The 16,099-nt window shown below is 37.5% G+C and overlaps 1 protein-coding gene across 1 annotated transcript in view; it reads right to left on the bottom strand.

The window, feature by feature from the left end:
• GAS6 (growth arrest specific 6) overlaps positions 1–16,099 on the bottom strand; it is a 42,042-nt gene that overhangs the window by 9,841 nt on the left and 16,102 nt on the right. The window contains exons 5-10 of the mRNA XM_087967236.1: positions 11,567–11,689; positions 10,587–10,709; positions 6,777–6,902; positions 5,884–6,005; positions 4,122–4,240; positions 1,089–1,278 (exon numbers count right to left, since the gene is read on the bottom strand). Of these exons, the coding sequence (XP_087823362.1) occupies positions 1,089–1,278; positions 4,122–4,240; positions 5,884–6,005; positions 6,777–6,902; positions 10,587–10,709; positions 11,567–11,689 (803 nt within the window). The remainder of the gene's footprint in view (positions 1–1,088; positions 1,279–4,121; positions 4,241–5,883; positions 6,006–6,776; positions 6,903–10,586; positions 10,710–11,566; positions 11,690–16,099) is intronic.

The following is a 16,099-nucleotide window of genomic DNA, read 5'->3' as shown; positions in this document are numbered from 1 at the left end:
TCAGTTTATCCACTCTCATCCAGCCCATTATCAGGCTCAAACACAGACAAGGGAATAAAATGTTCTATGTTAGATTACAATTAAAACCCACTCTAAATTGTACAGTGATATATGTCATCATAGGCAGTAGTCTTCCAAATCATTTTCTGAACATGTCCTGGCAAGAGCAAACACTATTACTATTAAATTCAATCCTAGCGGAAATTAAAAGCTTCCAGAGAATCCAAGAGAACTAGGTGGGTGCATTCCTGGATCCCCGACATAAGTCATCCATCAAGCCAAGAAAAGCAATCCCCGCCTCAAATTCCAGTTGCGTAATCAATATCTTCCAGATGTCTCTACAATTGCAAGACTACTCTTAATCATCTTAGTTGGAAATTAGTATTTCAAATCAACATACACTTTTCCCGCTCTTCCACATAGGAACAATTAAACTGGATTTTAACTCTTACAATTATTCATACGGTTTGACTTTGGTATGGTATCTTTGATAACAGTATCGTAGCTATTTATTTTATGTAGGAAAGCATATACACCCTCTTGCAAGTAAATTGATTGTTTGACTAAACTGATACTGGCTTTCCCCTTTCCACATGTTTAAAATCCACAAGCTAAAAAGGATTTATGACAGTATAATGGAATTGATACTTGGCAATGTTTACATCTCTCTACCCTGCCTCAGCATTTACCTGGAATTCTAAAGACGGCTGCACAGGCAAAAGTTAGCTAATGTCACAAAATTGCAAAAAAATAAAGTATTATGTATTTCAGCATCAAAAACTAACATTCTATTTTATTATATATAAAGAATTCTAATTTTTACTATGGGCAATGTGCAGGTCATTGTACTATTTATTTAAAAATATTTACACATCACTCCAAGTGATGCACAATTTAAAATCACAAATAAAATTGCCAACAGGATAAAAGTTCCAACCAGCTTATTTTTTTAAAAATCTAGCATAGTAATAAAAGCAGTCAAAAGTCCAGCAATACAGCATAAAGTTTACCGCCCAACTACAACCAATGAACCTTGTCTAGCAAAAGAGACGTAAAGGCATGAAAATGGCAGCCTGTACTATACCCACTGTCTGCCACATGCCATGGTTGATGATTGGGCCAGTGCTGGTCACCCGGCCGACTCCATTGTACTTGAGTTGCAGCTCCAACCGTCCATTGCGCAAAGCCAAAACTATCCAGGTTTTGTCGTGATGGCCTCCAGCAAAAAAAAGCAAACCTTCAGGATCAAAGGTTCTAAAATCAAATTCAGCTGTAAATCTGGACACACAAGAATAAGGAGGGGAAAAACGAGTTAAGGAGGGAATACAGTCTATTTTCCAGACACTTATACTTTCAAACTACCCCCATCTGATTAAAAAAAAACCCTACCAGCCACAGAATCATTGGGGGATGATAATACATCAGGCAAACCCCATGCATTGGGCATTTACATTCAAAGTCAGCAAGTACAAAAGCTCAGGATTGGGATTGGGATTACCAGGCACAAAGTAACATGTCCACATGTGATGTTTGAATTAAACTGATTTATTGCTAAAAGCCTATGCTTCTTCTCAACTAAGGTCAGCACCTGCTCAGAATTAGATAACGGTTAACGGAAGCCCAGGGCGTTGGACTTAGCTCCATCTGTGGCCATGTAGTAATTCTAGGGTGATCCCTCTTTTCACCCCACCCTGGCTCTGCTATTCCTTCTCCTACAGCCATGAGGATGAACCAGTAGCACGCAGAGCCACTTCTGCCGGCACGCGAGATGTCATCCGGAAGAGCCCCACTGCGCATGCGCACACCCACCAGCCAGCTGATTGTCAAGTATCTGCCACACATGTGCAGGGGGGAGACGTGCATGGGAGATGCACATACATGCGCAGAGGCATGCGGCATGGTCACACACACATGCACAAAGGTGCATGGTGCGCACACAGGGCAGCACATGCGCAGGGGGGCAGGGGAGTTGCATTGCATCATGGGTGCCGGCACACGAGTGAGCGCACGCGATCGCACTTTTGTCATGCAACGTGGAAAAGGTTAGCCATCACTGTCCTACAGTAAGGTATACTTGGTCGTTTTTTTCATCTCCATAGTTTATAGTACAGATAGTCCTCCACTTAAAACCATTTTGCAGTGACTTTTTGACATTGCAATGGCACTTATGATCATTTTCCTCACTTATGACCATTGCAACACTTCTATGGTCACATGATCAAAATTTGAATGCTTGGCAACTGGTTCATATTTAGGACAATTGCAATGTCCTGGGGTCCTATGTTCATCTTTTGTGGTCTTCTGACTACCAAACTCAATAGGGAAGCCAGATTCACTTAACAATCGTATTACTAATTAAAGTGATTCATTTAACAACTCTGGCAACAAAGGTTGTAAAATGGGAGAAAACCTCACTTAACAACAGTCTTTATCAGCCACAGAAATTTTGGGCTCAATGGTGGCTGTAAGTCAAGGCCTACTTTTCCTTAGATGTGGCATGCAGAGCCCTGTCAGCACACAAGCCGTCCCTCCAGCTCAGCTCCGCATGTGCGCACATGCCTGGCGTGGGGTGCATTGCATTTTGGGGATGCGCTCGCATGCTTTGGGCACTGAGTGCCAAAAAGGTTAGCCATCACTGTTCTACATCAGGGGTCTCCAACCTTGGCAACTTTAAGACTTGTGGGCTTCAACTCCCCTAACCCTAACCCAAACCCAGAATTCTGGGAGTTGAAGTGCACAAGTCTTAAAGTTGCCAAGGTTGGAGACCCCTGTTCTAGATGATCCCAAACTTAGAATCCACTGACTGCTAAGCTAGCATTTGAAGCAGTGGTGGGATTCAAATTTTTTTACTAGCAGTTCTGTGGGCGTGGCTTGGTGGGCGTGGCAGAGGAAGATACTGTAAAATCTCCAGTCAGAGGTGGTATTTGCTGGTTCTCTGAACTACTCAAAATTTCCGCTACTGGTTCTCCAGAATTGGTCAGAACCTGCTGAATACCACCTCTGATTTGAAGAAATAAGAAAACAAGAAACAAGAAAATGAACAACACACTTGTTGCATTCTCTTGGGAAAGTTGTTGGCCTGGAAGGCAAGATAGATAATTGAAAATGGAGATAAGAGTTTCCAACTTCTCCCGAGTCTGCAAGCAATTCTTCTGCGCCACTGTACTATTATTGCTGTGATAGTAGAGTTAATGTGTTAATAGTACAGTAATGTGTCAAGAACTATAACCATATGTGGACAAGCAAGCTGCCCTGTTGCTTCTGCCACCCAAATATTCATACCCCTGGCTCCCATTTCTTCAATGACTTTTTGCTGTAGGAAACCTTCAAAAAAGAAGCTTGCACAAATATTGCTGACCGTGCACTATAAGGTTTCCAATCATGTGGTAACCTACTCTTGTCCCCCCCCCCCCATAAGAACTGTACTCGGTGGATTTCAAGCCACTGATATAGGTAATGGTGTGTACAACATCAGACCAAGCCATATGCATTGTATTTTCCCCCCTTATCTGTCATGTGTGTTGCATACAGAAAGAGTTTGCAAAAAGGTCTTCTGGTATTTGTTAGTTTCATATAGTTAGATTCTGATATACACAAAGGAAAATATAAAAGAAGTACCTGGAACCTACAAAGGACAATGTTGATGTTCCAAGATGTATAATGTTTTATGCCATCAACTAGCAAAGTTAGTGCCCATACATAAGAGACAGAATCAGTATTTTAACCCTTCAATCCCTGCCTCAAAACAGAAAGCTCCTTATCTGGGAGAAGTTCAAAACATGCAGGAAGATCTAAGTGGGGAATACCTACTATGGCCCTTAAAGTCCCAAATCCCCAAATTTGAATCCCAGCTACTGTGGAGAGATCTCATACCACAAATGGACTGCAGCTCAAAGGCTACCCATCTTGGCATATATAAGAACTCCTGTAAGGACTCCAGTGACATAAAATAAGAGCACAATTTTAACTGTTATTCAAAACTTAACGTCACTAGGCAATTGGTACTAAGTAAGTCTTAGAATTCCAGTCCAGGATGACACACCTTTATGGCAAAGAAAGGTAAATCCATTGCCTTTAAGAGGGAAAATAGTTATTATTTAAATTGCTTTTAAAATTCTCACCTTGTGGGTTGTGTCCTCTTAAAGAATGCTTTGATGGCAGGTGTCACACTAAAAAATCTTCCAAGATAGAGGGATTTAATACTTTTTTCAGTAGCAAATGGTACACAAGGTAAAATATCCTGGAGGAGGGAGGGAGAATTTTTTATTTCAAAACACTCTGCTTAGATTGAGGTCAACAGTTACAAAGATGTGTGTGTGTGTGTGTATGTCTGTGTGTGTGTGTGTAAGAATTATATTTAGATCATTCAGTGATTTTGTACTGTCCTGGAAAGCAGATACAGTAAATCAGGGCACCCTTAGCTGTAGATTTCACAGCCCCGTTTTGCTATGTGATGTGTCCAAAACATCATATGAACACCCCTATCAAAGAGCCATCTTTTCTCTACTTAGATGTCACATGATCACACCACTTAGTGATGGCAATTCTGGTTGCCATTGTTAAGCGAAATCATTATGCATTATTAAGCAAGAATGTCCTTGGTCATTTGCAAACCCCTGCCTGCTGCCCCATTAATTCTCTTGTGGCACCTCGGGAAAAAAGTCACAAATGGCAACCACAAAGTTACTACAGTGACCAGAAGTAAGTATTACTCATTCAGCACTATTGCAAGTTTGAATAGTTGCTAAATGAGTGGTTGTAAACCAAGGACTACCTATTTTGTTCAGTCATATAACATATCTTTCTGATGTAAAAGACCATAAAGTAAGCCCATTTAATGGATCTCTGGTGAAAAAGGCTGAATAGTGTCAGGCAGAAAACTTTGGAGCGAAAGACCCAGAGAGCTATTGTTAATCAGAAGACACTAGTCTAGTGTAATGGGCAAGAAACAAATCTGATGACTGAGAGCAACTTTGTGTAGGTAATCCTGGACTTACAACCACAATTGAAATTGGAATCTCAGCCATTGAACAGAGATTCAAATGAGACACCTTGTGATCGTTTCACTCAGTGATTGCAATCCCAGTTCTCCCAGTTGCCATTGTTAAGTGATTGTGTGGGTCATTAAATTGCCTTTTTCTGCAGCTGTAGGCGCAACCAGTTGATATGAAGGTGCAGCCTTTTTTGAAACCACCTTGCACCACCCAGTAAGTGGGACCCATTCTCTCGCTTGTTGGAAAACTACTTCTCCAAACTGCTCAATTTGAAGAAGGGATTTTCCAAACAAATGTGACAGCATTCACATTCGAAGATTCAAATCTTTCTAGCTTTCAGAATACAGGTGTTCACTAGCTTTCTAGCCCTAGTGAATCTTCAGGATTTGAGATGTGTTCCTAAAGCCTCCCTACATAATCATGGGACACTCACAATCAACCATAAATATGAGATGGTTGCCAATGTAATCATGTGACGGGGAGGAGGGGAACAGCGTTTTACAACATCTAGAAGGGCTTTATAGGCTATAAAGCATCCTTTTCAAGGCTGTGGTATTTTTGAACAGCATTTAAACAACCTTTTGTAAGTCAAAGACAACCTGTAAGTTATCTGAAATTTCGTTTGGTTAGAAAATAGGCAACACATGCTGTATGAATGGAACCAAGAACCAAAGTTTTAAGTGTGCATCTTCCCTATTCATGATAGGCAACACTCTCTCTTTTGCCTTATAATTTGTATTATTATATAAACATAGTGTTTTGAAATGTTCTTCTCTAGCCTGAGGTGAAGGGAATGAGTTAAACTGTTCACTTTGTATACTGCTATCTCATAAATGTGAGGCTCCATTTGTGTATTTCTGCCTGCAGAACGGAAGTATTAAAACATTACCTCACAAGTATTCATATCCCTGGAGAGTTTAACTCCACCTTTTCCATTGCAGTGGCAAGTATAGCTTCCTTGTGAATTAACACATGTTTGCTCACAGAAGTTCTGTTCACATTCATCCACATCTATACAACACCAATAAAAAGAAAAGCAGAAAATGAAGTTGTTGTGTTTGCCTTAAATGTATTTTCAAAACAATCGTAGCAACCTTGAAGAAAACTACAACATGTTGTTCTTTCTACAGAACTTAGTTTGGCATTGCATTCCATTTCTGGAAGGGTTCTCTCAATGTGGGGCATCCAAAAGCAAATGAAAAAAAAAATAGTGATTTGCAGAAAATTTGAGTATAAATCTGGATTGAATTTTTTGTCATCAGATGATTTTTTTAAATAAATGGGATGACAATATATTTAAAGGAGAATATCTGTAATTTAGGATTGAATTGAGGGGTCCCATTTGGTCCTCTATGAGCTTTGTTGTTTTCTAGCAGACATTTTATTACCCAAACTAGGTAACATCATCAACGCTAGACAACACATTTATTGTGCCTTTTAAAAATTATTCTTCTAAAAACATTCACCATAATGCTTCAGTCTTCATTCAAAACAGGGGTGTCAAACTCACACTGTCATGTCGTCACATGACTTATTGCAACGTTTTTCCCCTTTGCTAAACCGGGAGTGGGGGTGGCCAGTGTGTGATGCATCCACCCTGTGGGCCAAGAGTTTGACTCCCCTGATTCAAAGCATCAAATTTGATTCAATAGATCTGCTTATTTTTCAACACCCGCTTGCCATCTAGAGGTATATAGAAAATTAACAGCAAAGTGGGAAGGCAACACCATACATCAAAGATAAGAATTCTCATGATGATATTTAATTCTACCTACTACTAACCTTTGCAGGTCTTTGTGACCTCATCGTAAGTGTAACCAGTATCACAAACACATGTGTAAGACTTTACTAAATTTTTACATCGAGCTTCTCCACAGATCCCTGCTGTTGCAGCACATTCATCAATATCTGGAAAAGAGCAAAAAAAAAGGTAAAGGTAATCAACAATAATAGTTAGACTATCAACAATGTTTCACAGGCCTAACTCATTCTCTTTCTATTGTTATAACTACATAATGGAATTAGGAAATGACTTCAGCCTCCCCAGAAACAAAAGGCTGGTATTCTGCAAAATATACAGCACTTCTGGGTAAATGCTGTAAAGTTATTAAAAATGAGAACTCTGGGGATGGGAACACAGGAGGAGGAGAATCACAGGAAAAAGTGTGATAGCAATGTTAGAAGAGGGTCAGGGTTTTGAGACAAAAAAGATCACAGGATAGGAAATTACCAGCTGTTTGGCTGGGAAAAGCTTCTGTTTTGTACATAATTCCCTTAATGGAACAGGCTGTATAGATCATGTTTACATGCACATTTGAATTTGTTTCTGCATTATGAAAATGAGGCGTCTAATGTAATGAATGGAGATACACAATCAAATCTTGCAGTGTAGATAGTAGCATGTAGCACCACCCATTTTTCAGCAACTAGTCTGTACATAGCAAATTTCATGCAGAATAGTATAGCTGCATCCATACATACCCACCACGCCATTCTCTTTTAGGTTAAGCAATGTTATGCACAGCATAGAAAAGGAGTAAACCAAAAGAAATTAAAGGCATCAGAAAAGAAAAAGAGAAGAAATATAATCGACACTAGTTTATACCAACATCATTCCATATTCTCTTTGCTTCTGACAGATTTGTCCTCTGCTTCACGTGCTGCCTTTGTTTTCTTAAACTATGTTCTGAGGATGTCATCAACGTTATCTTACAGTGACTTTCTCAGCCTTCACTTTCCTTTTGACCCATTCGTTCACTCTGCCTTCATCTATTGGTTGAGGAATTCTGATTTTCATTCATTTTCACTCTATGACAAACTACATACTCAATACAGGTGGTCCTCGACTTACAACTATTCCTTTAGTGATCGTTCAAAGTTACGATAGCATTGAAAAAAGTGACTTATGACCAGTTTTCACATGTATGACTCTTGCCTAAATGTGACCCCCATGATCATGTGATTAAAATTCAGGTGCTTGAAGGTTTTATGACAGTTGCACTGTCACAGGTTCATATGATCATTATTTGTAACCTTCCTGGTGGGCTTTCAACAAGAAAAGTCAGTGGGGCAAGTCAAATTTGCTTAACAACTGCAGGACTTACTTAATAACTGCACTTATTTGCTTAACAACGATGGCAAAAAAGTTGTAAGGTGGGGCAAAACTCAGTCAACAACTGCCTTGCTTAGCAATGAAAATTTTGGGCTCAACAGTGGTCATAAGTCAAAGACTACCTATGCCTCTTTTTACTTCTTTTTATACTCATCATTCAGTTTTACATTCAGCTCATATTCCTTTACAATTTTTCATCCTTCATCCTATTTTTCTTGCTTTACCACACATTGAGCCATGGTGGCTAGGATGCTGCATTTCAGGCTAATTCGACCCTGATCAGCTCAAGATTGACTCACACTTCCATCCTTCCAAGATTGGTAAAATGAGGAGCCAGACTTCAGAATTAATAAAAGGTAATTTGAGGAATGGGGATACAACCATAGGAAATTGTCTGCGAATTTTATGCATGATTCCAGTAAAGGACTTGGCTACTTTTGTGAGCTACAGCCAGATACTAGTATGTTAATGTCCCACAAGTTGTGAGGAACATTTTCTAAACTATTTTCAAAGTGTTGCACAACCATAATGCCTAACTCTTTCTCTACTCATACTGTTTGCCCATTTTAATCTCCTTTGTCAGCTGCTTTTCCACAAATGTGTTATAAAATACATTTATACCTCCCTCCCCATCTAGGCATTTTCCAGCTGTATTGGAATTGCAGTTATGCTAGCTGACATCATGAGAAATTGCTATTTGTTTTATTTTTAAAATGTTGGCATGCTGCATCTCATTGTAAAGCAAAACTAAAATAGATGTAAATAATCTGTATCTTCCAGGAATGCCTATAGTTGAGTTATTACTTTTTCAATAACCCAGTGTTTCTCAATCTTGGCAACTTTAAAATGTACAGATTTCAACATTATTGAGAGCTAATTTGAACTAGTTATAAAGGAACCAGGCTACAAAGCAGGAGGCTGGGAATTCTAGTTCTGACTTAGACATGAGAACCAGCTAGTGACCTTGAGCCAGTCACTCTCTCACCCAATCCACCTCACAAGGTGGTTGTTGTGGGGAAAATAGGAGGAGAAATATGTATTGAGTATGTTCATCACTTTGAGTTGTTTGTAAAAATAATAAAGGTGGGATAAAAATAAATACAATTACTGGCTAAGGAATTCTGGGAGTTGAAGTCCACTCATCTTAAAGCTCCCAGGTTGAGAAACATTGCAATAAATTGTCTCACAGGGGGATATTTATCACTAGGTGACACTAATGAAGATTACATGGAACCAAAGGTAGATACCACCTGTAAGGTTGCAATCCTTCCTAGAACTATCCAGCCAAGTCTGCTTAACTTGCTGATTAAATAGTCCTTATGAGGTATGATCAAAAGGAAATGTGAAACAAAAAAAAAGTCACAAAGTGTCTTGCAAATACTTCAAGCTCCAAAATCTGGAATGATGCCCCAAAACAAAATGGTGCCTCAAGCACATGTCTCAGCCTTTGCAGAATGTGGTTTCTCAGCAACAGCTTCAGTTAAGAAGTGTTTACTGCTACTGTACAGCTCTTTTCTTCCTTTAACCTTCTCTCACTTCCCTCCACAATCTCTGTCCAGGCAACATTATTGTCATTTTATTCTTTAGCGACTTCCAGTGTGCAGAACATTAACATTCTGTTCAACAGGCTGAAGTACTATAATTTAAATTACAGAAAAATATAACCATTGTTATTGGCCACTTGTCATCAGAACATTTCTGAGATGAGTAAAGTCTCTAGAGATTTTTTTTTTCTCAGGTGACTGCACACTTCTTGTATACTCTAGGTCATTCTCTAATACAATGCAATTAATAAAACTAAGAAAGGCTATATTCTACTTTGCCAAATATTGCTTTTTAGCTCCAGAAGGAGCCAGTTGGCTGGAGCATTTTGGCATAATATGCCAATCCTTTGTGAATCACTCTTTTGCTATGGGGTTGGATCGTTCTGTGGTATGACTGCAGACATGCTTAGGCATGCATTCCTGGCTGTTCCTATTGAAATCTTAAACCGCAGTTGTGAGAAAGACAGAAGCAATAGCAACTGCTCTGTTTAGCCTTCAGAATTATTTATGCTAATAAAGATAGCAAGTAGCTCAGGGTTAATGTGGTTTATAAGTTTTATTTGGATTAGAATAATTTATTGCTGGCTCATAAATTCACTTAGAACATATCCACAATAAACATTTTAGTCCTCAAGATACCATTTGTTTCTTTCATCAAGAAAGAATGATGGATATAATAATGGAACAATGGATTCTCAGCAGAGGTATGTAGCTTTCACTCACAGAATTTGTGCAGTAACCTTCTCATAAAGTGTTATCAAGAGATCCAGCAATCATGACTTGCCACAGTGTTTGAACTGGCAAACTAGGGGTTGGCAGCAACACCAAAAAGGAGAAAGAGGAAGCAGGAAAAAAGAACTGAAATAGATCAAATTAGATTCAAAACAAAATGCCAAAGGTGGATTTCATATTCTTCTTCTCTATTTCATAGCTTACCTTCGCATGATTTATTGTCACTCATAAGAGCATAACCAATGTAACATGAGCAGTGATAGCTGCCTGGCTTGTTATAACAGATCTGTTTACATCCGCCATTGTGATCTGCACATTCATTAATATCTAGAAATGGAAAAAGATTGTTTCAGTTTCCAAACAAACTCCAGCAGAAGACAAGACATTCATCTCTTCATATGTGTCATTTCATTAAATTCCACATGTTGTATATGCAAGATTTTATCATCTCTGGTTTAATTTTCAAGTCACTTTATAATGTGTAAATTTATTTATTTATGCAGTTATTCACAAGCGTCTTCCTATACTGCATTAAGTTTTTAGGCTGAAGGAAGCAAAAAGCTATGCAGAATCTCTTTCAATAAAGCCTTTGGTTATTCTATTTTAATGGGCTCATTGATCTATTTGCTAATTATTTCCTCTCTTGTCATGAGGAGTAAGATTTCCTAGAATAACTGTTAATCTCCATCTGGAGATTCCAAAGATTGAAACATTAATGTAAAAAAAAATCTGTATTTTGTAAACAAACTATATTTTTCTTCATTTAAAAGTCAGAATTATATTAGTAGTCCTCAACTTACAAGTTTGTTTAGTGACCATTCAAAGTTATAACGACATTGAAAAAAGTGGCTTATGACTGTTTTGCCACTGATGATTGTTGCAGTATAGTCATGTGATCAAAATTTAGATGCTTGGCAACTGACTCACATTTATGATGGTTGCAATGTCCCAGGTTCATGTGATCATCTTTTGCGACCTTCTGACACGCAAAATCAATGGGGAAGCCACATTCACTTAACTGTGTTACTAACTTAACAACTGCAGTGATTCACTTAGCAACTATGATAACAAAGGTCATAAAATGGGGCAAAACTCACTTAACTCGCTTAGTGACATAAATGTTGGGTTCAATTGTGGTTGTAAGTTGAGAACTACACACGCCAACAGCTCAGACCTAGGCTTACCTTTATCACATGTCTCGCCTCCCCAGCCGCTCTTACAGTGGCAAAGGTATCCACCTTTCAGATCTTCACATTTTATAGTACCACCTCTGTAACACGGGTTAGGAGAACATTGGTCTGGTAAGTCTAGGGCAGAAAACAAACCTTGTAAAATGTTTATCCTTGACTCATATTACTCAGAACAATGAGATTGGTATTACCCTTCAAACTAATCCTGAGAAGCCATTATTCTCTTGTATAAGGAGGAATAACATTTGTAGAATTGCATCATTGTATAATGTTATTTTCTAGGCCATAGGCCCAATTACAGAAAAGGTATAAACTCACCAAAGTAAATGAAGTTTTGCTCCCGAGAGCATTGTGGGTTTTTTTAAAAAAAGAATGGAAAATATTTCTCAATTTACCTTCCTCATTGTAACTTTGAAATCAGCTTTCTGAGAAACTGTTCCCTGTTTGCTTCTTTTCCTCTCCCCCCCCCCCCAAAAAAGTCCTAAGACTGCAATTGTTAATTTTAGGCGAGAGAAAAGCACCATCATCACACTTGCAGTTACTATCTTACTAGAACACCCTGAAACTATGATACATATTGTTTGTATAGGGGTTCAATACGAACTCTATACATACATATACATGCCAATTAAATGTTACATTCAATAAACAAAAGAGAATGTGACCTAACACAGGACACTCCGTGACCCTTTTTGCACTAAGTGTGTATGTTTCACAGAGGTGCAAATTAGCCCACTTAATATGAATACACTTACATACATATATCAAAAAATGCAGCAATTCCCAAGTGCCTACCACCCTTTTCTCCCTCATGACTGCATGTACAGCATGCACAAACATATATTAAAACAGGTAAATGCACAAAATATATACACCATGAATCTTTCTTAAACAAACTAGCTAATTATTACATATCCTATATACCAAACAATAAAACTGTAAGGAATTTTATATTTTTTTAGCTTTTAAAATGATCAACTGTTTATATTCCACCCTCCCTATGCTGATCTATGACCATAATAAAGATTGGGCTGATAGGCATGGTAGACAGAAAGACAATGCTGAGGTAAAAATGCTTAGGAATTTTTTTTTATCAATAATGATCCCTGGAAATGTCTTCTTCAGAGCTGAAGAAGCTTCTTGGATGAGAAGAAAAACATCTTCAAGGAAAAAACAAAGTCCAGTTGCCTTTTGGAAAGAAGCACTTTTGGGATGCCTGAAAATGCATTCATGATTTTCTCTGTTCTAAATGCCACACTAAGTATTTTTATTCAATTGTTCAAATAAATTATTCTAATAATGACAAGGATGTCATACCTGTAGCCATGAATTTGGTTGTGCTATTTGGGAACCTACTGACTCCTTACTGCATGTCACCAGGTACACAAGTAACATGTACACTAAGAAGAAAAGATCCTATATACAACTATTCACATTCTAATGTTTTCTGTATTTTTCTAATGGGAAGGAAAGCCATAATCTATAACACAAGAATAATATTGCTGACAGTCTCCCAAGTAGACCTGACAGGAAACACAACAAAATCAGCTAATTCTACTTTATTGTCGATCTATATTAACAGAATCTTGCATGTCTAAAAGTACACACCTCCCACTGCTTGATATGTTAGGGTGAATCCTTTCTAAGTTTCTTTCTTTGACCATTATTTAGCTGCATGACCTCCCTTGCCCAATCTGATTGTTCTTAGGTAGCATCTATTCCCCTTGTTTCCTAATGTCTTTCTCACATACCATTATGTCTGCACACATAGAGATATCCCAACATTTTTTTACTTCTACATGGTGATTGATGGATAATAAGGTCAACAAATTGAACATTAGATTGGCTATTTAGACTTCTTTTTCAAAATTTCCTTTTGTTCTCAACTATCATAAGGCTACCTCAAAGAAGATTGTTTATACTCCCCAAGTCCGATCAGAGTTGGAGTCCTTATTCTTTTATCAAAGCAAAACATTCTGATGTTGAGCAAGGCAAAATTCATAATTAAGAATGCTATGTAAGTACCCTATGCCAAGATCAGACATACCTACAATATTTTTATCTTGAAACCCAGAAATAGTACTGCTTGATAAGGTCAATATAAATGCTAAGTACTAATAAAAGCTAACATAAAGGCAACGTAACCAATATATTCTCCTTCCTCTGTTTCTGAAGTAAGCAAGCTCATGAAAAAGAAGCTGGCAAAAACTGAATGGAAGAACATCTAATATTGTGAAGGTGAATGACAAATAAATAAACCATTCCTGTGACCCCATTATACATTACACTCACCAAGAAAATACCATTTAAAAACCCTGCCTGAAAATTATTACTTAGCAGGTAGAATTTTATTTCTGTAGTTGCTGAGGTTTTTGTTTGTGGACAGAAAACAATAGATCGATGGTGGACTTGCCTTATATTGATAACTTGGCAAGTTCACACTGTTCTTGCAAAAAAGCCATGTTTCTCAACCGTAACAATTTAGGAATTGTAATACTAGCTGGGGAATTCTAAGAATTGAAGCCCACATATTTTTAAATTGCTAAGTCTGAAAAACACTATATGAGAGGAAAGTAAATAAGTTAACGTTTCAGATACATTTTTCCTTCAAATGTAACTGTTATTATCATACTCAGTATGAGAACAGGTCTGATGGGGCTCTCAATTTTTTTTGATGCATTTGATATTTTTGCTCTGCAGGGGAAAAAAGAATGATGCTCCCTGATAACTATAGTGTTATATTATGCAGTACATTTCCACTCTGCATATTGTTGCTTAGTGTTCATGTTTCAAACAGGAGATGAAGTCATTAAACACAACAGTTTTATAGTAACAGCTATTATTTGCTTTCTCTTTAAGTGAATTATGTACCCAAGTATCCATATTAAAAAAAAACAGACTGGTCATGGAACAATTACATTAGAGACTATCCCAAATTACTACATTAATTGTATTGCAGCCTAAAGACGCAAAAGTACATTAAAGAAAAAAAAAACCTAATCTCTAGTGCCAATTCTATCTAAGAAAAAAACCTAGTACTTACTTGAACCAGACTATACAGGCAGATAGGATACATTTTCTACATGGTAAATAAGCAGTTCTCATCTTTATGTTATTATAAAATCCAAGTCAGACTTTCAGTGTTTCTCTTTTCATAATCTAAATATTAAAGATGCATTTTGCTATTTTTTTCATTTAGATTCAAAAGGATCCAGGAAATTACAACATTGCCATGGGCAAGCTGTTGTGTTTGGAGCTCTGTAAGTAAGACACATACTTCTGTAACAGATTGAGATAGCAGCTTGCCTAAGGCAACTGAGCATGGCTTTAATTCTGTTCTTTTCTGTTCTATTCTAATCCACCTTTCAATAATATAGCCTTGCCAAGACGGTTTTCAAAGGAAACTCTTTGCAGGGTATTGTTAAGATTACCAAAACATGTGAAGCAATTGAACATTCAGGAAAAGCAAGACACTCAGTATAGATATTGTATATTTCATTTTATAACTTTTAGGTATGCTTTGTCTTTCAAGTATCTTTTTGGTTCTGTTTTTCAGTCTCATATAAGCAAAAGTTTCAAATAATATTTCTGCCTGCAAAATTTTGTAAAGAGCCAGAAAAGTGGAAACTTAAAGGACTGGTAGAGAAACATCATGCACAGTCACCTTACTTTTTCTCTAGTATGCTGAGACTATGCATCAGAAACATTTGATACTGTTTATTCTTCCCACTGAAATAATTACCATAACAAGCAAACCAGTATCAAGTTCATTATACTATGCTCTTGAATATTACATTCAATGTCCTCCATGAACAAAAATACTAGAAAACCCTGGCAACTATTCACATATTAAAACACACAACTTCCTGATCATTCTATTGAAAATCAGGCTCTCCCATGCTTAATTACGTAATGCTTCTACAGCGCTTTCTAACTTCTTCAATTACAGGGAAATATATTCCTTGTAATTGCACATGCCCTCAAATATGAAGATTTGTTTCTCGGTAATCAGCTTTGGGATCATGGGACAATTAAGAATGGATTCACATGACCATATAATTGTTTAGCATGAGTTGGGGATGGGTGGGGGTGGGGGGTCATTACAATATTTGTATAACCTTAAATTAAATCCAGTATAGTCTGTAATGCACTTGGGATATTGAACCCATTTCCCCTCAAACTGGAGTTCCACACATTGATTCAACCACATTCTTTCAGCCTAACTACCTCACAAGATCATTATAAGAATTGCATATTCCACCTGGCCTCCATATGCCAATAACAGAAGTGTTGCATAGCGCTGCAGATTTAAATGCAAATGGGGGACTTCAGAATGCACATACCGTATTTATCGGCGTATAACACGCACAGGCGTATAACACGCATCTTCATTTTAAGAGGGAAATTTCAGGAAAAAAATTTAAATTTCTAAATAAAAACTTTGAAGCAAAATAAGGGTAGCTCAGAACTTTTTTTTTATTAATATTATTACCACTTATAAGGTAAATAATGCAAAATAATGCCCTC

Source organism: Notechis scutatus, chromosome 5, assembly GCF_049901735.1.
Source record: "Notechis scutatus isolate UNSWTSFEM ecotype Mainland chromosome 5, rNotScu1.2, whole genome shotgun sequence".
Classification (NCBI taxonomy): Eukaryota; Metazoa; Chordata; class Lepidosauria; order Squamata; family Elapidae; genus Notechis; species Notechis scutatus.
The sequence above is the reverse complement of the archived record's forward strand: the minus strand, read 5'-3'. Positions and strand labels throughout refer to the sequence as shown.